This window comes from Humulus lupulus, chromosome 3 (genome assembly GCF_963169125.1).
Source record: "Humulus lupulus chromosome 3, drHumLupu1.1, whole genome shotgun sequence".
NCBI classification, from domain to species: Eukaryota; Viridiplantae; Streptophyta; class Magnoliopsida; order Rosales; family Cannabaceae; genus Humulus; species Humulus lupulus.
Window position 1 is genome coordinate 17,552,988 of NC_084795.1, and position 24,456 is coordinate 17,577,443.

General features: G+C 34.7%; 3 protein-coding genes across 4 annotated transcripts; all 3 read right to left on the reverse strand.

Moving 5' to 3' along the window:
* Positions 1-507: 507 nt before the first annotated feature.
* LOC133822239 (uncharacterized) lies at positions 508-2,436 on the reverse strand. 2 transcript variants are annotated; one of them, XM_062254506.1, is made up of 7 exons: positions 2,351-2,436; positions 1,979-2,202; positions 1,558-1,901; positions 1,305-1,475; positions 1,123-1,227; positions 870-1,038; positions 508-782 (listed from the first exon to the last, which is right to left on the reverse strand). In XM_062254506.1, exons 2-7 carry the CDS (start codon positions 2,168-2,170, stop codon positions 690-692), a joined length of 1,074 nt encoding a protein of 357 aa, XP_062110490.1. In that variant the 5' UTR covers positions 2,171-2,202; positions 2,351-2,436; the 3' UTR covers positions 508-689. The 2 variants fall into 2 exon arrangements, with proteins under 2 accessions (XP_062110490.1, XP_062110491.1); XM_062254507.1 differs by lacking the exon at positions 2,351-2,436 and having other exon boundaries at positions 1,979-2,222.
* A 56-nt stretch (positions 2,437-2,492) lies between these two features.
* On the reverse strand, positions 2,493-12,379 carry LOC133822240 (uncharacterized). Its single transcript, XM_062254508.1, has 7 exons — positions 12,324-12,379; positions 10,816-10,888; positions 3,568-3,907; positions 3,266-3,496; positions 3,093-3,185; positions 2,900-3,016; positions 2,493-2,815 (listed from the first exon to the last, which is right to left on the reverse strand). Exons 3-7 carry the CDS (start codon positions 3,901-3,903, stop codon positions 2,495-2,497), a joined length of 1,098 nt encoding a protein of 365 aa, XP_062110492.1. The 5' UTR covers positions 3,904-3,907; positions 10,816-10,888; positions 12,324-12,379; the 3' UTR covers positions 2,493-2,494.
* Positions 5,768-7,408, reverse strand: LOC133823708 (uncharacterized). Its single transcript, XM_062256554.1, has one exon. The coding sequence runs from the start codon at positions 7,406-7,408 to the stop codon at positions 5,768-5,770; it is 1,641 nt and encodes a 546-aa protein (XP_062112538.1).
* Positions 12,380-24,456: the final 12,077 nt, after the last annotated feature.

Sequence of the window (24,456 nt, forward strand, 5' to 3'; positions counted from 1 at the left end):
TCTGAATGTTCATAAGTCAGTTGTGAACTGGCTTCCCATGCAGTGACTTATAATGTAAAAACATGGTAAGTCGGTGGGCGCCAAACCGACCTCTAGTGTAAGACATGGTAGGTCGGTTGCAAACCGACGTATGGTGTAAGACATGGTAAGTCGGTTGCAAACCGACCTACCATGTTTTACACTAGAGGTCGGTTTGGCACCAACTGACCTCTGGTGTAAGTCATGGTAGGTCAGTTGCACACCGACCTCTAGTGCAAAACATGGTAGGTCGGTTGCACACTGACCTATGATGTAAAACAGGGTAAGTCAGTTGCAAACTGACCTCTAATGTAAATCATGATAGGTCGGTCTGGCACACCGACCTCTAGTGTAAAACAGGGTAAGTCGGTTCCCAACCGACTTATGGTGTTTTTTGTTTTTCATGAAAAGTGTATTATGCCAAAACAAATCCTGTTTTTTATACAAACAAACATAACAAAACAAAACATATATCACAGTAACATAAAATACTAGAATTTGAATTAAATATCCAAAATAATGATGAGTCTTAAGTTAATTACAAAATTACTCATATAAGCAACAAAAGTGTAAACTATAGTTAGACAATAAAAGTGTGTGTATCTCTAAGAAAGTCTAAGTTATTCTAAGTATATCTCTTTAAAAGTCTAAGTAAACAAAAGTGAGTAGACTTATGTAGTACTCATCAAATCCATAACGCATTGTGCCCATTCTTCACGTACTTCATTGATCTCATCCTTTGTGTAAGAATTCTTCCCGCCACACTAAAACAAAATTTCTTGCGTGAGTTGAATTAATATACTTAATCTTGAGGTAAAGCTATAACTTTAATAATAAATATTTTCACTTACTTTACTAGTTAGCCATCGCATTGAAAACTCATTTGTCACGAAGTCTTTCATCATCCTCATAACATAGAATCCACATTGTACTGATTTTGATGGTTGACGAGGACACTTAACAGTTCTCCATGCGACTTCCTTAGTTTTCGCATTATTTGTGCGAAAATGTTGAAAAACACTATGCAATAAAAACATAAACATTTATATGTTGTTAATTTTTAAATGAATTTAAGAGTTTATAGTTAATTGGTTAGATTATTACCGAGAAATGAGAGATTTGATTTCATCTGGTGGAAAATTGTCAAGAGAATCCAGGAAATAGCACAATTGGTGATCAAAATCCATTATTATAAGCATCCAATGATTTCTAACAGAAACACAAAAATATTTCATTATTAATATTATATATAATCACTAACAAAATACTAAAAGTAAAAAACTTACCCCTTATGATATGAAAACAACCACATTTGACCTGGATTTGAATCAATCATACGCTTTGATATCCATTCAACTCGTTCTTCTTCAGTAGATCCAACATTTGATAACCAAATTGGCTCAACAAAACGAAAAAAGTGACTGATCTCTCTTTTCACTAATTGGAAGTATAAAATCCTACATAAAAAATATATATCTTTGTTAAATTTATAAAATAAGTTATCTACAAACTTATAATGGTTTTAAAAATCTTTGATACCTGATATATAACGATATACATGATGCTCCAATCTCCTCCATTAAGCCAAAGTGGACTATATCTTCTTGTGAGATATATAAATCATTCTCATGACCTAATATCTCGAAATCCATCGGAACTTTGACCATGAAACTTGGCTCCACATACTTCACAGTAGTTAATAAACACTTGAGAGAGTGAGGAACCCCACTAGGAATCTTGAAGAGTATCGAGGCACTAGCTTTACTTGACACTACTTCATTTTGACTAGGAAGTCTTTGGGAAGGATGAGACTTGTCTTGTGTCATTGGGGCATTAGGTATTGGTGAACTATTTCTTTTTTGCTTCTTTGTCTTCTTAGGTAGCTTCAACATGAAAGTAACACATGTTAGTCTTGAAAAATAATTTAATCAGTAAATATAACTATTTGTTAATAGCTTACCAAATTTGAATCGTATGGAATGATCAGATGAGATGGCCACTCAACAAAGTAACTGACAGCATGACATACAAAAATGATCTCATCCTTAATAGGAAAAATAAGTTTAGCATCATTATTGCAGCACTCATCCACCCGCACACGATAGTTACCCTCTCTTAAGTCAACACAATGAATTGTTCCGCTTGTTGCCATTATTCGTCCAATAGCAACAGTATCACCATTTTCTGTCAATAATCTAGACTTCTGATTATCCTACAGGCTCAAGATGAGGATAATAATAATATTTATGTCATAATAGATATTTTCTTCAATAATAATATAAATAGGTGAAGAATAAAATACTTTTGAAGAAATTAAAGACTCGTTTACCACCTCCATTGGTGTAGGGGTCTCACTTGATGGTGAAACTATCGTAGGCAAACTCACTTCACTTCCTTTTAATGATGAAATTTGATTTGCTAATTCAGTAAACTTTGTCAAAAAAAACTCTCGTTCTCGTTCTCGTTCTTCTCTTTCTCATTCTCGTTCTTCTCTTTCTCTTTTTCGTTCTGCTTCAAATTGTTCAGCTTGACTACGTAGTCTTTGCTCAAACGATTGCTCTAACTTTTTAAAGTCATCTAAGTATTTTTGCGATTGGTGTTGTTGAAATTGAAATTGATATTGTTGAAGTCCACTAAAACCTCCTGCTGGCTTCAAAAAGTAGTCTCTTTGTGTAACGCCACGACTTTGGCCTCTTACTCTACCAGGATGCTCCTTTTTCCCTAACACTTGTGTCAATATATCATTTGTCCCAACTTCTACAAGTGTCCCCTCATTTCTTTGATCTAGAAGGTCATCCTGCAATATTTAATTTCATAAATTTAGTAATAAAATATAATGAAGGATAAAAAAGAATCCAAGTTCATATAGTTTACAACATACAATGGCATCTCCTATAAGCTTGTCACGTTCATTTACATAATTTCCCGATGCATCTTTCCTTGCCTCCTTCCAAAGTATAGATCGGTCTATTGGTTCATCTATGCCTAATTTAGTTTGCTATAACAAAATAAAACTCAATTAGTTGTATATAAAATAATTACAAAATTAAAAATAGTAGTAAAAGCTCACTTACAAGGTCAAATTCTATTTCTTTATAACTGCGTCGTGATGAACGATGAGGATACTCCAAAGCAGCACGCCTCTCTTTTTGTTTTTTACTAAATTCCTAATCCAATTGGAATAATTTAACTTTTCAATAAATTAATATATGAATTAAAAAATTGAAACTTGGTATTGTACACTTACTTGAAATTCTTTACTTTTTCTTTTGGTGACGAAGATTTTCCATTCTTCCTCAGGAATGCTATATCTTTTTGGAGGCACATCTAATGCAATGGGATTATCTTCCAATAAATGTGGGTTGGTAATGAAAGGTGCTAAAAATCTTCTAGTCAAAAATGTTTTGAATGCCCTCCACTTGATGCCTACTAAACTCATCACTTCCTTTCTCATTCCCTCATTAAGATGAAAAGCTAGCTGCGAAGTTAAACAATACAAGTTAATATAAATAATGTACAAATTCATTAAAAGATTACCTTCATTCTTACATTTACATCTTTCCAAACATTCTCTAAAGTTGCAGCAGGAACATCATGCCAATTATCATATGTAATCGACACCATTGACTTTGCTTGCATCCCCAAATAGCATTGTAACACTCTCTCCGGAGTTCCAATTGATTGCCCTCTCTTGTTAAACCTTAAATTTATCTTTATCCCTTTGATTTTGTCAGCAATTATTTTTTCCAATCGCACTATCCCCTTAATTTGCCTACTTATCTTCTTCTTTGTCGTTGGATCTTCAGTACCAGCCTCTTCTACATCAATGCCTTCGTCTGCATTGTCTTCAAGTTCCTCTTCGGGATGCTCTTCAGGATTGTCCATGATCCTATTCAGGAAAAAAACAAGTATAAAGATTAGTATATAAAATAAACAAATTATAAGAATATTTTAAATACAAACTTACAATCCAAATTCCATCACAATCGCGTCGAACATATGGTCCAACTATTGATTCGATTCCCTCAAATTCATTGATATCTCCAATTTCTTTCTCAAAAGTTTGAAGTTTGCCAATCTCATAATCACCATCATCATCACCACCTATGAATTTTGGTTGTGATGCAAGTACAATTGACCATTTTGAATCTGATGGATCTTGAATATAGAACACTTGTTTTGCTTGACTTGCTAATATAAATGATTCTTCTTTATGTCCTATTTTATTGAGATCCACTAAAGTACATCCTAACTCATCTGATATGACATATTTGTCTTCTACCCAATTGCATTTGAACATTGCCATCCTAAAATCACGATAATCAAGCTCCCATATTTCTTCAATGACTCCATAAAATTTCATATCTCCATAAAATAGTTTCTTATCACGAGCTGAAGCAAATTGAAGAGTTTTTGCAACAATACATACACTGCTATTTTGTGTCACTCTAACATCATCATGAGCTTTTGTACTAAATCTATAACCATTGATGACAAATCCATCATGCTTAATTGCCATTGTAGTTGGACCTAATGAAATCCATCTTAAGTTTTCAGATACTTTGTGAAACTCCTTACTCAATTCAGATTGAATCTGCATAATGTAAAATAAATTATAGACTTTAAAATAGTAATTTTTTAAAACTAAGAATACTTATGATGAAGTAATTAGCATAGGTTACCCTATCACGAAACCATTGATAAAAAGTTCGATGGTGGTAATCTTGGATCCACTTTCTTGATTTATTTCGATTCTCATGATGAAGATATTCCAAGTGTTCTCTAAAATAAAGAATATTGTTATTATGACAATAAATCATTGCTTAAATATCATTTCACATGATATTAATACTTACTCTATGTAAGCTTGAACTTCAATTGTATTCTCTAGAACATTTAGATGAGCAACATCCTAGTCTTCTTTTTTGATCAAGGTGAGCCTTCCATTGTTGATGCCTCTTCCAGTAACATCTTCACTCATTTTCTTTTTGGGAATACCAATCGCTTCTGCATCATTAATGTACTTAGTACAAAATTCAACCGCTTCTTCTACTATGTAAGCCTCAACTATACAACCCTCTGGACGATTTTGATTTCTAACATAACCTTTGTAAACTGTCATCAATTTTTCAAATGGATACATCCAACGGAAACATACAGACCCACATAGTTTTACTTCTCTAACAAGATGCACTGCCAAATGAACCATGATATCAAAAAAAGATGGAGGAAAGTATTGCTCAAATGAGCACAAGGTCTTGGCAATTTCTATTTGCATCTTCTCCAACTTAGATACATCAACCACCTTACAACATATGGCATTAAAAAACAAACACATTCGTATTATAGCATTTCTAACATGTTGGTCTAGTGATCTTCGAATAGCAATTGGAAGTAATTGTTGTATCAATACATGGAAATCATGAGATTTAAGACCGATTAGTCTACAATCTTTCAAAGATACTAAATTACGAATATTTGATGAATACCCATCTGGAACCTTAACATTTGCCAAAGTTTCACAAAGTTTACGTTTCTCATCTTTCTTCAAGGTGTAACAAGCAGGAGGCAAATATGTTCTTCTTTCACCTGTTTTAGGTGCCAAATCTTTTTTCGATTCAGACATTAACACAAGGTCCTTACGAGCAGAGATACTGTCCTTAGTTTTACCAGGAATATTAAGTAAGGTTCCGATCAAACTATCACATATGTTTTTCTCAATGTGCATGACGTCAAGATTATGTCTTACTCACAAATATCTCCAATACTCCAATTCAAAGAAAATTGAATTTTTCTTCCAACATGTAGTATTCTTTGGATCTTCCACTGATTGGTCTTTCTTATTGCGTTTTCGTTTGATGTTTGTTTTAAATTTGCCTTTCTTTTTCCCTTTTGTCTCTACACTTTCATTGACCTTCTCTACAAGCTTACCAAATTTATTTTCTATTAAACGAATCTCTTCGTAGACAGCTTCTCCAGTCATTGGTGTAGGCGCTTCTCGGAACTCTTGCTCACCATTAAATGCTAATTTTTGTTTCCGGTAATAATGTTTTTCTGGTAGAAACCTTCTATGACCCATATAACACATCTTTCTACAGTGTTCTAATCTTATGGCGCTTGTTTGTTTACCGCATATTGGACATCCTTTATATCCTTTCACAAAACATCCAGATAAATTACCATAAGCAGGAAAATCATTGATTGTCCATAAGAGTACGCCTCTAAGTATAAAATTTTCTTTTTTAAAAGAATCATAACAATCAATTCCATTCCACAATGCCTTCAAGTCATCTATCAAAGGTGCTAAATAGATATCTATATCATTTCCAGGTTGCTTGGGGCCTGATATCAACAAAGTTAACATTGTGAATCTTCTTTTCATACACAACCAAGGAGGAAGATTGTAAATACATAGAATCACTGGCCAAAAACTATAAGATGAGCTCATATTGCTGAATGGATTGATGCCATCAGCAGAATGTCCCAGTCGAAGATTTCTAGGATCCTCTCTTATTTGAGGCCATAGTTCATCCACTTCTTTCCAAGCTGGGGAATCAGCTGGATGGCGCATTTTGTCATCTTTGATCCTTCCATCCTCATGCCATCGCAAACTTTCAGCATGTTCGGGGTTTCGAAACAAACGTATAAACCTAGGTATTGGTGGCAAATACCACAATACTTTTGCTGGAATCCCTTTCTTACATTCTTTGTTGTTCTTATTTTTTTTCCATCTAGATGTTTTACATAAGGGACACTCAGTTGCACTCACATATTGATTTCGATATAGAACACAATCATTTGGACAAGCATGAATCTTGCTATACTCCATTCCCAATGTGCACAATGTTTTTTTCGCTTCATAAAGCGAAGAAGGCAATTCATTGTCTTTTGGTAAAATTTCTTTTAATAAAGCTAATAACTTTGTGAAACTTGTGTCACTCCAACCACTACCAGCTTTCAAGTTGTATAGTTTTACTAAAACAACTAATTTTGACAAAGGTGCCCCTGAGAATATTGGTTTCTCTGCATCTTCTAAGAATTTCAAAAATTCTTCAGGTTTATCAACAAAACGTTCATTTGCATCTCTCACCATCTCTATAGGGTCATCAAATACTTGATCAAATTGTTTTCTTTCATTGGGAACATTATTATTAGAGTCATCTTCTTCACCATGCCAAATCCACTTGACATATGTTTGGTCCATTCCGTTAAAGTATAGATGACTCTTTATCTCCATTATATCCAATTTTTTCAAATTTGAACATTTTCTACAAGGACAATGAACTCTGGAAGGATCTGTTGTATTTTCTAAGGCTAACTTAATAAAATTGTCAACTCCCGCTTCATACTCTTTTGAAAGTCTGTCCTTTGTTATCCAACTCTTGTCCATTTCCTAGAAAAAATTCGACAAAGGTGTCCCTTATAAGAAAATAAAACATAATTATAGATGAATTTGGACAACATTTCCCTTATAATAGTGACCTAACCATCTATCAACAGCGAATCAAACAATTCAAACAACACACAATAAGTTTCTTCCTTATATCTCCACAGCACACAAATAAATTTTCCAGAACCTGCTTCACTAAAACACACAAGTTCTTAACCTTCCATTATCACCGCAACACACAATTTTAATCTCAGAACCTACTTCACTATGGATGAATATTTAAGATATTCAAACTCCTCTAATAAGATAACATACATACTTCTTGCAATCAACAATAATCAAGCAAAATAATTAACTGGAGCCCGCATGAACATTATGATTAATGATACATTAGTTAAACATTGTCAGACTGTATATATAATATACTATATATTAAAAGAAAGTCAATTTATCCACTTATTAATACAAAAGACAATTATAAAGTTGTAATTGTGAAACAACTTTATATATAATCGCAAAATATGTTGAATTTGTCTGTTTTTTCATGATATATATATATTCTGTGAAATTTATGTGATTGAAAAAAATCTAAAAGTGAGTAATTTTTAAATATATATTTTTGAAGTAAGATCAGATCATTCAAACAAAATTTATATTTTAATATGTGTTGTACTATTAGAATATGTGCAAAAAGATAGAATAAAAATAGTATTTCATATTCCACATTAATTTTTTTAATATTAAACAGCTCAAAATTATATTAATCAGCAAAAAAATAAATGAATGACTATTACGAAGAAAGAAGATGATCTTTTAATATATTATATTTTAAAAGAAAGTCAGCTTTGGGAGAGACCCTGTCTCTCGAATTCCAAGAGGTTGAATACATATAGATTTTCTTTCTATTTCTCTGTGTTTGGCTACTGTTTGATCTGTTTTGACAGGAAATTCCTATCAGTTTCATGCACAACTTTCTTGTAGAATTAGAAATTTATTTAATTTGAAGTAATTAATGTGATCATTGTTTTTTCTCTTCGGTTATTCGACTTGAACTGCATACTTTTATTATCATATATATAAATCACAGAAGCTGCTTACATGGCATATATTTTCTGTATATTCAAATTATAGGTTATGTCCAATTTGTAGTTCTCTTTCAGATTGATTTTATTCTAATGCATAATGAATTATTTTTTTACCCAATTTTGTTGTTGTTTGCATCTCAGGCTCTGGATATGCTTGGGAGTGTCAAGTGGAGGGTGAATAAAAAAGTATTTAGTGTGGTGGAGAGCATTTGGGATGGAGGTGGCAATGTTGCTGGCTTAGTTGACCGTAAAGATGTATGTACATGCTTAATTTTTCTGTGGTCTTTTTTTTCCCAAGATAAAATACTGTCTTCTAAGTTTATTTTTCCAGCTCCTAAAAAAACTAGTCTAGTTTTCTATCAGCATTAAACAAAATTGATTAAATGATCCGAGGAATACTGTAGAAAAATAATGCCTCTAAATGTTATCTTTCGATTAGACTAGCAAGAAATTAGAGTGGGATCTTGTATCCAATTCCCTTAATAAACTTGCTTGACATTATTGTTGGGCTCTTTTACTGCATTGTTTATTAGTTAGTCTCCCATTGATTGTTTCATTCATCTTAATTGGCCATAGGATACTGTACCAGAGAAACCAATCTCAGATGATTTAGCAGAAATCCAACAATGGAAGTGGAAAGTGAGAAAAGCAAGGAAAGTAAACTCAGAAAGACATTCTTTACGATGTGATGTTGAACTCAAGCTTTCGGTAAGTGTCTTCTTCTCATTTTATTAGTGGAAAATGATTTTATAACCCGTAAGCTTCAGTTGTAAGTAATGTATTTGGAATTTGAAATTTGTGTGTACTGATAGTGAGAAAATTGATTCTTAATTCTTAGCACACTGATTTAAAAGGGTATTGGGTTATCATAGTCTTTCATAGATACTCTGTTCTGCATCACTTTTGCTAAAGATGGCAGGCTAAGATGTGTTGTGAGAACTTGCAATATTCATAAATTATATATATATATATATATAAATCTGATTGAGTTGAGCAGATTTGTTGTGCTATTAGGTTACAGAATCCCAGTTCTCTTTTTGTGGGTCTGGTTTTGTTGGCTATAGTTCTCTATACAAACTATAGATTTGGTCAACTTAGTTCAACTATGTTCCACCAAGCAATATTTGTAAAATATGTCTCAGAGATCCCTTCAACAGTAAGATTTCATATAATTATTTATTACCTTCCATTTTTGTTTTTTAGTTATTGCATTTTTCTCTGCACTGAAAAATATTATAATTGAAAATTTGTGTCAGACTCGGTTTTCTGGTTAAAAATGGTTTGTTGTCTAGAATGATGATGTTGTACTGTAGTTCAAGTGGTTTGTGGGACATGCTGTGTCTTCTTTTATTATGGATTATTATAGACTATCTTTAGCAGTGAAGCTATTTATTTATTTAATTTTGGGGTGGTGGTTGTGGACTATTACAGGTTTTGACTCCTTTTGAGTAAAATCTTTTAAAAAATAATGATAATTAGACTTATGAAGATGAGATGACTTCACTTGATAATGTACTACATATGAAGAGAAGTCAGTAAGAGTTATAATCTAACAGAGAATTTTAACATATCTTCAACAGTTTATTATTTATTTAGATTCAGAATCAATGAATTGACTTTCATCACTACCTCATCTCATTCTTATATAAGTTTCCCTTATTTGTTATGTTCTGCTATTTAATTTGATCAAATTTGGTAATATTAATTGGCTGATGTAAGAGTTTTTTCTCTTGTTGTGTGTGGTCAAAGATTGTGTTGTATAATTTGTATGATCACTTTTACTTGCCTGTAATTTCATCCGCCCCCCTGCCCAAACCTTAAAATTTTAGCCTTAACTTTATTTGTAAGAGGATATATATATCATATGTGCTTTGCAAAATCAAAATGAAGAAAAGAAGAATAAAATAAATATGTATGGCAGCTGCTGATTGCATATATATGTATGGCAGCTGCTGATTGCACCCTCATCTTTACATAAAGTAAATAATTTATATAATATTATCATATATATGTATGGCAGCTGCTGATTGCACCCTCTATTTTAGACTCTGGCGCCAACTTTCCCAAAGAAGGGCTCAATTTCATGTATGCATAGTTCAAGTTCAATGCTAACTAAAGATCTTTATAAATTTGATCATAACAAAAGTATGCATAATACATCATCTTTTTTTATGCACTCAAATAGATAAAATCATGCTTGACAGCTGGCTTGTACAAAATAGATAAAATATGATGATGATAAAAGGAAAAACCTTGTTTATGACTAAAAAAGAAGGTGACACTTGCAGCTCTAGTAATTCACACAAAGTAAGATATGTATACCTGCAAGTTTGTCCAGTAATGAAATCTTTCAAATCCTTCCACAGTTCATTCCAGAGGCTTTCAAGTGAGTACTCTGCATCATATTTATTACATAAAGTCATTCACAAAATCATACAAGCATCAGTTGCAAAATTTTTATATTATGTTCTTATCTCATGTTTGAAAAAACTAAAAGGCAAAGTTTAAAAGCTGCCATTATACCTGTGATCCATTGTCAAGTACAGTTGAAGATAAAGTCATTCACAAAAAATAAAAACGAAACATTTCTACTACCATTCATATGCAAATACCCAACTATGATCTACTAATGTACGTGAAGTTTTAACAACAAGACAAGAGTTTGAAGTGTATAATCAAGGCAACATGCCGATCTACTTGCATTAATCTTTCTACAGCAAATGAAATAGTGCCCAGAATCTAAAATTATAATCTAACAAACCAGATCTATGATTAAGAAGATTATGCACGGAACAGAAAGAATGGATATAATGATATAGGTTTTCAAAACAAAAGTTACAAATGAAATGTATCATAATCAAATCCATAAAAGAAACAAAAATAATAATAATAGACCCAAAATAAAAAAGCTTTGAATTTGTATAACACAGATCCATACAAAATCCATTACTACATATCCACCCCTAAATTTTTAGGACAAAACAGTCAACTTTATTAAGTTATTTTTTTTTTTATAATGAACAAAGAACGAAATTTTCTATATACGTATTACCCAAACGCGGTCTTCTATCTCACCATCACTAGAAGTCATCAGTCTTAAGCCACAGCCACAATTGGGAAAAGCCATTTTGAGTTCTTCTTCCTCCCTAGACTAGAGAAACAAAAACATAACACAGTACCGTACTACTGCCATGCTTTATTTTTTGAGTTCTAGTTTCAGTCTGTGTTTGGTGCTTGCTTAAAGTTCTTCAATCGTCTTTTCCCTCAACCCTGTACTGATTTCCATATTCTATCTATTCCATACATACATATATTTTGCGCTCAAAAATCTTCAAAAGTTTCGTCTTTTCCCTCTACATTCTTATTATTAATCGGTACTTTTTTTCAAGTCTACTCTCACTACGGATGATTAGTATTGATGTTCTAAATTTCATTCTTGAGTTTGTAATATGGTTTCAGGCAAGCTGAAACTGACCTTGGAGAACCAAAAACATATAGATTGCTCCCAAATTCAACATAAATATATACACAACCCATGACTCCCATTTATATATGATATATATAAGACTCACCTGATAGAACCAGAACCAACTTTCAGCTTTGATGTTTTCTATTTGACAAAGAAAGCTGATAATACATTGTTACTACGTACAGGGGCACAGATAATTTGTCGATTTTGGTTGTCAAAAACCCTCAAAGCTATCAAAGGTTTGGACCCCTCTAACGCATCCTACAAAAAGGGACATCAAAAAGGGATATTCTCTGTTCTGAAAAGAAAATCAAGAATAAGGGGATTTGGAAGACAAATAGTATGCAAAGCATGTATATACCTGCGCATGAAGTCTGTATCGTATAAAAATTTCCTTTGGGTCGCTGGCCGAATGAAGTAGAAGAGGATAAAGAAATGGCGGGGTGTATACAGTGAAGACGCGGGATACTTAAAAAAAATTGGCTTTTATTTTCAATGCCCTAAATTTTACATGGTAAGTCGGCCCATTATTAACTGACTTATAATGTAACACCATAAGTCTCTTCTACAACCAACTTAGGATGCCACATATTAAGTCATTTACCACACAACCGACTTCTCATGTCCTCTAATAAATTATTAAAGAGATACACTAAATTATGTTATAAATTTTTTTATTTTAAATTATCACTATTATTAAATTAAAATATTTTCTTGTTTATAAAAATGAAATAATTTTTTTTAATTATAAATAATTTATTAATTTATTCATATTTCAAAAATTATAATATATGTAATATTAATAATTATATATTTTTTATACTTATTTCATACCCAAATAAATTTTATATATGTATTGTTTAAATAAATTAATATATTTAAAATTTTCAATAATATAAACAAATTAGAGTATATTTAATAATGTATTTTTATAATGACATGGTAGGTCGGTTCTACACAACCGACCTACCATGACACATGAGAAGTCCTTTCCCACACAACCGACCTACCATGTCCTCTAAAAAATTATTAAAGAGATACATTAAATTATGTTATAAATTTTTTTATTTTAAATTATAACTATTATTAAATTAAAATATTTTCTTGTTTATAAAAATGAAATAATTTTTTTTAATTATAAATAATTTATTAATTTATTCATATTTCAAAAATTATAATATATGTAATATTAATAATTATATATTTTTTATACTTATTTCATACCCAAATAAATTTTATATATGTATTGTTTAAATAAATTAATATATTTTAAATTTTCAATAATATAAACAAATTAGAGTATATTTAATAATGTATTTTTATAATGACATGGTAGGTCAGTTCTATACAATCGACCTACCATGTCACATGAGAAGTCATTTCCCACACAACCGACCTACCATGTCCTCTAAAAAATTATTAAAGAGATACATTAAATTATGTTATAATTTTTTTTTTATTTTAAATTATCACTATTATTAAATTAAAATATTTTCTTATTTATAAAAATGAAATAAATTTTTTTAATTACAAATAATTTATTAATTTATTTATATTTCAAATATTATAATATATGTAATATTAATAATTATACATTTTTTATACTTATTTCATACCCAAATAGATTTTATATATGTATTGTTTAAATAAATTAATATATTTTAAATTCAAATAATGTAAAATTTATATTTGTTAATATTACATTATATATATATTTTATAAATAAAAAATATTTTAATTTAATAATATTTACAATTTAAAATAAATAAATAAAAATTTGATAAGAGTAGTTTCTTAAATAATTTTTTAAATGACATGTTAGTTCGATTGTGTGTCATTATTACACAAATATAGTGTTAAAGATACTCTAATTTGTTTGTACATTATTAAAATTTTAAAATATATTAATTTAATTTATTTATTTATATTACAAAACATTATAATGTAAAATTAATTAATATAAATTTCTTACAATCGTTTCATACACTAATAGCTTACATATAGATATATATTTATAGTTTAAATAAATTAAAATATTTTAAATTTCTTACAATGTGACATGATAAGTCAGTTCACATAGTAGCGACCTACCATATCAGCAAGGTAGGACATGGTAGGTCGGTCGACAAAGAACTGACCTACCATGACAACATGGTAGGTCGGTTTTGCATGAACCGACCTATTATGTCTTCTACAAGCATGGGAGGTCGGTTCACACAGAACCGACCTACCATGTCCACATAGTAGGTCGGTTCTCGCGTAACCGACTTCCCATGCTTACCTTGGACATGTGTAAACCGACTTATGAACATGTATTAAGTCGGTTTAAAGAGAACCGACCTCTTATGTCCGATGACTGATGTCCAAATTGTAGTAGTGATCATATAAATCAAGCAAATATTGATCAGATATCTACTAGCATTAACCAACACATTATATAGATTAGAATCAAGAAGAAGAATCAATAGAACATCATAATAAAATTAAATAGAAATCCAAGTGACTACAGTAAACCCTAGATAAAAGTGTTTTGTTCATATTAAACATAATAACAATAACATTTAGATAATTGATCATAGAAAATAACCTAAAGAATTAAGATGAAGAAGAAATCTAGAAAATAATAAACCAAAAAAAAAATCTAGAAACAATAAAAACAATAGTCTTTTCTAAATCTAGGGTTTATAAAACTAATCAGCCTTCTTCAATTCCCAGAATAGTGTCACTTAAATACTTTTCCAAAGCTCTCAAGTGAAAAGAACATTTTTTCCTTATAAAAATGGCTTAAAACTTCAAAATCGCGTCGATAGCACTACGATTTGGGCGCTACGACGCTTTAAACAGAGCCAAATCCTCATAAAAACTATCTAACCAGCGTCGTAGTGCTAGGTCTACAGTGTTGTAGTGCTATTCTTCAAGATCTTCACGCGCTGTGGCGCTACTTGCATAGCGTTGTAGCGCTAGTTACAGAGACAAATGCCTTGAAAGTCTTCTTTCTGGCGCTGTAGCGCCATTGTGCTAGCGATATTCACAGAAACATTAGTTGGACTTCTTGCTCCCGAATGACTCGATTTTCTCCAAAATAACTCCATTTTCTTCCACTTTCACTTTATTCCACTCTTTTCACCATCTTAGCATTAAAACCTGAAACATGAACAAACAAAGATCAATATGCTTAAATAAAATAACCCTAAACTAATGAAAACCCTCCTAAAAGCTAGACTTTAAATTAGCTTTAAACTCGTTTATCAACTTGAAGAATTGGGGTATCCGAGAAGAGTTGCACCTCAAGGAAGATAGTACGAAGTTGATCAAACCACATCCTATGTACTCTTTCACACCGAATGATAGACGAATTTTTTCTTAGTTCGTAAAATAGTTAGACTTCCTGATGGCTTCAGTTCAAATTTCTCTAAGAAAGTAACTGACAATGATGGCAACATTGTTGGGTTGAAATCCTATGATTGCCACATTCTTATGCAACGTTTGTTGCCGGTAGGAGTTCGAGGCTACTTGGATAAGTTTACTTTGAAGACAATCATTGAGTTTTACAATTTCATTAAGCAATTTTGTGCTCGTACATTGGTTGTTAAGGACATGGAGAATGCAGATGTAATGACCCAAATTTACTAATAAGGCTTAAAGGCCTTGATTAGTGTGTTAGGAGGACATAACTGGATTATATGTGATTTAATGATTAAAAGCATGTTATATGATTATTTGAATATCTGTGATGCATGATTATGTGTATTAGTATGCATGTAGGCCCTGATTAGGTTAGAAGGGCATATTCGTAATTTTGGCCCGTTTAGGGCATAAATGTAAATAACTGTGATAAGTTGTTGAGACCACATTATTATGTGGATATATTTGTAATCTGTGACTCGAGGCGATCCTAGCGAGCGATTTAGCGAAAAAGTCACAGTGGGGATTTATACCCGGCTCGGGGTGAGCCTGGGGGTAGTTCTGGGAATTTAGGAAATATATTGGAGTCTATTTTGATATTGAGGAATATAATTGGTGATCAGTTAGGTGTCGGGGAGTAAGCGGTAAATATTAGAGACGTTTGAGGAATTAGCTGGAATTGGGTGTAATGACCAAAATGCCCTTAGAATAATTTAATGGCTTGGGATTTATGGGAGGGCAAATTGGTCATTTGTGTTAAAAGCAAGGATAAGTATTAAAATGCTTTATGCCTTAGTGGGATGTGTAGAAAGTTTTGGAAGTCTGAAGAAAGAAAAGAAAGGAAAAGAAAAGAAGAAAGAAAATGAAAGAAGGGAAAACATGAGTCTTTCTTTCTCTCTCTTGGTTTGAGGTCTTTTCCCCATTTCTTGAAGGAATTTGAAGCTGTAACTCAGGGAGAGTTTGGGCAGGAGCTTGAGGCTAGGGTCCTTGGTTTGGCTTGAGGAGTTAGCAAGGGTAGTCCATCCATTTGAGGTAAGTTTCTAGGTTCTTTTCTTGTGTTCTTGGTTTTGGCTGAGATGATTTCTAAATTGAGTTTCTGTGGGAATTCTAGGGAATTAGGTCTAAGAGTTTGAGGAGGTGAAGGCTAAGGAAGTGTGGAGGATAACCTAGGCTTAATTCATCCGTCAAAGGTAAGAAACTCTAGCTTAAAGTTCGGTGACATCTGTTGTTCTGATTGAGTTTTTGAGCTCTAAGTTCAGCCATGGTGATTTCTGTATTTTGGGGTGCATGTGAGTGAATTCTATATGGTTAGGTAGATTGGGGTGAGTTGGAGATGTTGGGAGGCTTGTTTTGAAGTTTGGTTGGGGTTTGGTTGAGTTTTGGAAAGGTTTGGCTCGGGGAAATTTGAAGGAAGAAAATCTGTGTTGGGTTGTGTTGTGACTAGCGCTGTAGCGCTTGTCATTGGGCGCTACAGCACTAGGCCCTGAAGTTCCAGAGCTTTTTGGCTTTGCTTGTAGTGCTGTAGCACTCTCCTTAGGGTGCTGTAGTGCTACCCTGTTCCCAGAAAGGGATTTTTGGGTTATTTCTTAGCGTTTTTCCCGTGGGCTCAGGGTTTGATTTCACCACCCCATTTGGTGGAATTAGGGCTTCTCGGGGGCTCGGGTTTGGTCCCGAGGCTAGGTTTTGGAATTGAAGTTTGGAATTGGTTCTAAATTGTGACCATGATTAGGTGTACGCTAGGGCTTAGACGGGATCATGCTTGAGAATCTAATTGAACAAAGCTATCGGAATCTAAAGGTAAGAAAACTGCACCCCGTTATGTGATTGTGTTGGGGCTAGGAGCTCCCCAAATCTGTATGATGTCATAGATGGTATTATTCCATGGGACATATGATAAACAGCCTAAGAGTGCCATAAATAATATTTGCGCACAGGGCGCGGCTCGACCATTGGTAGCTGAGGACAACTTAATATTCACTGAGCTTGGTTTAAGCGGGCCGGAGTCAGTGGGATAAATAGAGGGTGCGGCCTAGGGGCATTAACCCTGGTTATCATGTGTAAATTGATTATTAATATGAAATGATGTACTTGGTAAGCTAAATACTTGAATAACGTGAATTTTTGGACTGTTGCTGGGCCTTGGCTCACGGGTGCTACGTGGTGCAGGTAAAGGCAAAGGCAAGGTGGACCAGTCTTGAGTTGGAGAGCTTTGGGGATGAATGTACATAGTCAGCCGATCGGCCCCCATGGTCGAGGAGTGGTACAGGACGAGAAAAACCTAATTTTTTGTTTTGCCTTAGAAATTTTGTAATGTGTCTTTTAACACTATTGTTTTGGAATCCCATGTAAAAACGTTTGATTATAAGAAATGAAACTTTTGAGACCGAAATCTTTTAACCCTAGTTCAACTTTAGTTACTGTAACATGTTTCCAACTAAATCACTTGATTAACAAGTGACACACATTTTTAAACACACAGTGTAACGGTCTTGGCTACCCAGGGCGTTACATCAGAAATCAAGTGATACATATTTTGTGCAAGTTGGAGTTAATTTTTCCTCCAACCTTTTTTACATGATGAATCAATTATTTTGTGCAAGAAGCTATCCTCAAAGGACCAGTTTACATGATGTGGATGTATCAGTTTGAGCAATATATGAAGAAGTTAAAAAATACTATCAAGAATAAGGCACACCCTGAAGGTTCTATAGCGAAGGGTTATGTTGCCGATGAAGCTTTGACTTTTTGTTCGCAATATCTTCAAGGCGTACAAACTAAATTTAATCATCTGGAAAGAAATGCTGATATTATTTTTCCTAAAGACAATTGTCATTTTTTGCTTCACAATGTCGTCCAAGTAGCAAAAAGAAAATCGTATCCCTTGACTATCTTCATCGAAAAGAAGCAGAGTGGTTTGTACTCAACAATTTCCCTGAAATCCAACCATATATAGAGTAAGTAGCTCAACACATATATGAATTCATTAAATTTAATTCATAGCAAACTGTTATCTTACCTTAATCCTTGTGCTATACAGTGAATGCCTTTGAGAAAATTCAAACATAAATCTTCAAAAATATTTCCTTAGATGGTTTAAATTGAAGATAAATTATTGAACCTGTAGAATTCTTACGAAATTCGTATCGAATAATACTCATCTCATTGTGTTTTCTTTATTTGTGTCATACTCTATAGATGGGTCGTTTGTGACAAGTACAGTCAACTGAATGTACTGGTCAATTAATTGCTTTAGCAAACGGGTCCAATCAGAATGCATACTCATGCATTGCTTGTATTGTTAATAGTGTGAAATTTTTGTTACATAATCGTGACGAAAGACGTACCACTCAAAATAGTGGAGTTTCGGTGCCAGGAACTGATAGTTTCACTTTTTATGGCCAACTTGAGGAGATTGTAGAGTTATGCTATTCCCATGGTTACTCGGTAGTATTGTTTTGATGCAAATGGTTCAACACCGATGCAAGCAAGAGTCGAAATGTGACTGAGAATAACATAACTAGTATCATGATTAATTATGAATGGTACAAGAACGTGCAGTTTATTCTAACCACTCAAGCAAAACAATTTTTCTACTTGGAAGATCCTTCAAGAAACAAAAATTGGAAGGTAGTAGAAGAAGCCAATCATCGAAAGATCTGGGATCATATCCAAGTATCGATGATGATAATTAGGTTGATGTCGTGCATGATAGCACTTCATAATTTTTTTTACTCAGTATGGAATTAGGAGAGTTGGGGATTATGCATTTGGATCGACCTAGTCACACAAACATAATTGGGGAAACTTCTCGATCAGTTCCAGATATGGATGATAATTTCATCAATGACGATTATGATGACGAAAAAGTTAGTGAAGATGATTTAGAAAGTACAGATGATGATGTAGGAATTGACATTGATGAGGAATAATATTTTCTTATGCATATTCATATTTGAATGTTTAATGTGTATGTTTTAATTTCAAGACTTTTCAATAAATATATGACTTTTCTCGACAATGTTTGTTTTTCAATAGTTTCAAATACATTACAGAAATGATTTAAGTTATGTAATTAATCTTCAACTATAACTGATTTTAAATTAATAATTATTTAAACTGCAAAGATATGTTTGCTACTGTTGCTCGTTCTCATGGCGGTGATGGAACGGGTGATCCTCCTTCAGATCCCACACGAGTTCCTGCTTCCTGTGAGACAGGTAATATACTACAACTAGTCTATCTTTTATCAATAAATGAAAAATAGTTATTATTTATTCAATTTAATTTTTTTGTTTAATTACCATTTGAAGCGACTATCGTAAAAAGAGTAGGTTGGTCTTGATTCATAAATTTGCAACAACTCATCAGCGACAATAAAGGTCTGTTGGCTCTACAATTTGATCTGAAGGAGGGAACCTACAAAGTAGTTGGTGATTTTGGGAGATTTTTCACGAGACTTATTGGTAACCTTATTGGTCACCATGTCTCGTTATATTATGACTGTAACGCCCTAGGTAGCCAAGACCGTTACACTGTGAATTTATAAATGTGCGGGACTTGCTAATCAAGTCATTTAGTTAAAAACGTGTCACTGACATCACTAATGAACTAGGGTAAAAAGGGTTTTGGTCATAAAATATACATTTCACATAATTAAATGTTTGGTACAAGGGATCCCAAAATAAACAGTGTTTGAAAGTCAGTTTACAATATTTCCAGAGTACAAACAACCACTAGCCACTCTAAGGGCAAAACAGACATTTATGGTCCTCATGTTCCTGTCTCTTCCTCAGCCATGGCGGCCGAGCAGTTGATCATGTACATTTTGCCTTCAGAGCTCTCCAATTCAGGGTTGATCAAGCTTACCCTTGCCTTTACCTGCACCACGTAGCACCCGTGAGCCAAGGCCCAGCAAGAAAACATAACGTTTCAGCATAAACAATGATAACAATTGAATAACCCTCAAAGCATGTTCATACACTTAACATACCACATTAATCCCATAGTCCATAGACATAACCAGAGAATCAACAAATCAATACTCAGATATTCAGCATGATAAACCCATCAATCAATAACAATAATCAAATCACATGATAATCAGGGTCAACGCTCTTAGGTCGCACCCTCTGTTTACCCCACTGACTTCGGTCCGTTTAAACCGAGCTCAGTGCATAATAAGCTGTCCTCAGCTACCAGTGGCTGAGCCGCGCCCTGTGCGCCAATATAAACTCCGACACTCTTAGGCCGTTTGTTTATTATTCATATGGCATAATACCATCCTTCATAAATCATAAAAAACAAGGAACCCTTAGTCCCATTATAAATTCACAACCCGGTGCAGTTTTCTTACCTTTAATTTCCTAGTGTATTGATTACGAGGGACGCCTCTTGAGCACGATCTGTTTCCCGAGAACTAGTTTAAACCTAGTCACAACCAAGATAAGGAATACCATTAACAATTGTAAAAAGGTTTCCGGATAAGGTTTTAACCTTCGAGACATCGAATTCCACCAAACATGGTAGTATAATTGATCTCGAGCACCCTAGGTTAAGTTCTCATGCTTAAAAATTCCAACAGGCCACAACTGTCCTTAAGGTCCACGACTCAAGCTCCCTATGCCACAGCATGGCCCCAACCTGAGGCTTAGCCCTGCTCAAAAATTAACACGGGCCGCGGCCCTATATACCCCATGTCGTGGCCCACCCTCCATCTCCAACACTCATCAGCTGCAAAGGGCCGTGGCACTCCAAGAACTATGCTGCGGCCCGACCCCTTCGAAGCCAAAAAAACAACCATTTTTGTAACACCTTATTGCCTTAGAGCCGTTACTATGTGATTTTAAAACGTGCAATTAACTCGCTAATCGAGGTTTTGAGACAAAAGTGTAATTAAACCATAATCAAAGTCATAAACTTTGAACATAAACTATTTACAGAAAATTACAAAGCGTTTAGCATTTTGGGATCCCAAAACACTGTTTAGAAATATTTACAACTCAAAACTATAAGCAGAGTCGGCTAAATGACAAATACCCCTGGTCGTGGCAGCCAGGCAGACCAGACATGTATGCGCCGCTCATCACACTCTCCATACTCAAGGTTGGTAGACTTTCCCCTTGCCCTTACCTGCACCATAGAGCACTCGTGAGCCAAAGCGCAACAAGAAAACCCTCACAAGCAGATAACATATGCATATTACACACTTCACATATAAAAAAGCCGTCACCAGGCTAAACACATACGACCATGCCATCCTAGGCGCTTTACCAGGCCCAGGGTTCGCGGTCCACACGGTAAAGATATCCCAGGTATCCTTTAGGGTCTCGCTGTAGCGCCCTACTACCTTAGAGCCGTTACTAAGTGAGTTTTAAGACAAAACTTTGTGCACTTAACTCGCTAACCGAGGTTTTGAAACGAAAGTGTGACTAATTAAAAGTTAAGGCTGTAATCTTTAAAAATGCGTTGTTTCAATAAAAACTTCTAGTAATAAACATTTGGGATCCCAAAATAAAGTTTGAAAACTATTTACATCTTGAAATAAGTTTACAGTTGATCAGTTCTAAAATCATAGATTATTACAGCCATTTTCGAATAAATCCCCAACCAAAGCAGTCGGGCAGGCCAAACATGTACGCGTCGCTTCACGCTCTCCGTACTCATGGTTGGTTGACTCAGTCATTGCCCTTACCTGCAACACAGAGCACCCGTGAGCCGAAGCCCAGCAAGAAAACTCATGCAGAACATAACATATGCATTTATACAATTTATCATAACAGATAATCCACATACATAAAAGTCAACCATTAGACTAAGCAAACACGGCCATGCCGCCCCAGAAACCTTACCAAAGCCCTGGGGTATCGGTTCTCACCGTAAGGATAACTCATGTATCCACTGGGCCCCGCCCTGACTATAGCATCCCATGTGCTAGGTGTTACTTCCGGCCCCGCTGCCGTACCCGGCCTATGCCGCACTCGGCCCTTGCCGTTCTATTTACTATAATCACACATATAGCACAACACAACAACATTCCAATAAATATTAATTCATTAAATCTACACCATAACATGTAAAGCAATATAGGGCCATGCCCCGCAATCACACTATGGGCCCATGCCCCATCCTACGGGTGTTATAGTTTTCTTACCTGCATTCCGAGCCTCCTGATGCACTAAAGCCGCGAGCACGGTCCTCAAGCACGAGCCTCTCCAATAACCTAGTCACAACACACAAGAAATATCCCTCAACACTAATCAAATCAAAAACCGCTTCCCGGGACCAATCCCACACTCTCGGGACTCCCAAATCCCTAAAACAATTCATCGGAAACATCCCCCGAACCCCCGGAGCAAAAGCTCAAAAATGCAACTTTTGGTGCCCTGAAAATGTCCTAGCGCCGCGGCACTCCCCTCAAGGGCCGCGGCGCCCAGCGAGATGCCCCTCTCCTGATGCAACCTCGCGCAGCGGCGCCCAAGAACAGGGTCGCGGCGCTCCTTCGCGAACCCAGAAAATCTGGGTTTTCCTTCGCGTTTTCTCGAGCTTCAACTTCCCCAAGTCACCCTAAACCAATACCTAAACCCCAAAATCAATTTCAAACATCAAATGAACCATCCAGCAACTCATAAACTCTAGATTCAAGCTCAAAACACAAACATACCCAACAATCCACCCTTAGATTGCAAAAATCAGCAACTTCAAACTCAAACATTAAAACTTAACTCAAGCTATAGATTTCACAATTCAAAACAGAAATCAAACTTAATTGCTCATAAAATCCATACCTCAAGTGGAGAATCCACCCTACAAGCTCCCTTGATTCACCTCCTAAGCTCCCACTTCAGCCCATTTTCCTCTTCTTCTTCTTCTTCTCATTGCCCTAACTCTCCTTCTCTTTATTTTTAGCAAAGCCATCATATAACCCAAATGCCCAAACCGTGACCCACTAAAACCCAGCTGAGAATTGCCTATTACCCTTGCCAAATGACGATTTTACCCTTTCCTACTAATCCTCCTTAGCTAAACCTCAAAGGCCACTTAAGTCTTTACACTTCATTTCAATTCTATCACTTTTTACCTTAAAACTTGTTACCCACAGCAGTAACTAATGGTTACCCAGGTTACTAAATCTCCAATAAACATTACTCGCTAAATCTCAACTTAACCATAAAATTCCCGAGGTACCCCTAGGCTCCTCCCGAGCCGGGTATAGAAATCCCGTTGTGACTCTTGAGTTAACTAGCTCTCTAGGACCGTCTCGGCACGTGCATCACAATAATACCACCACACTCACGTGGTACAAATCACGGAATACAATTATCACATATATGCCCTCAGCGGGCTAAAATTACAATTATGCCCTTCTAACACGATCCGGGCCTACATGCATACTAATATACATAGTCATGCATCTCAGATAAACAAATAGTCATATAACATGCTTTAATTCATAATCATGCATTTAACTCATCAAAGTCACACATAAATCCCATCATGCCCTCCTGGCACGCTAATCAAGGCCCTTAAGCCTTATTAGCGATTTTGGGTCGTTACAACTATCCCCTCCTCATAAAAATTTCGTCCTCGAAATTTATCCAACATATCAGTCTGTAAACCCGCAACTCTGACCATACTTCCCAAGGCCCACCGCCTTAACTTTACTTTTTAACAACACTCTTTCAAGAGTAACAATCTTGCCCCACAAGATCTTGTCTAATAGCCATGCTCTCGATAGCCCCTTGTTAACCCTGCAACCCTGCCGAAGCCCAGGGTCTGCCTAGAGTACAATGACCAATTCATTGTCTTATTCCTGATTCCAGAGATACTCAAAAGTCATCACCTCTACTAGGTGGGATCAACTTGTAGGCCCCGCTGGCCTAGCCCTTAGTACAACTTCAGTTCATGCTGAATTAAGAGTCAGAACTCTCCCTCCTTTCTCTGAACACCTTACAGATCCTCGTCTGTTACCACGCAGAAATGCAACTCTCTCTTCCCGGAACTTTATTTCCTCATAACTTAGCAATTTACCAGCTCTCTATTCTTTCAAATAGGCAAACACTCCTGCCTTAAGAAGTTTCAACGACCTTCTT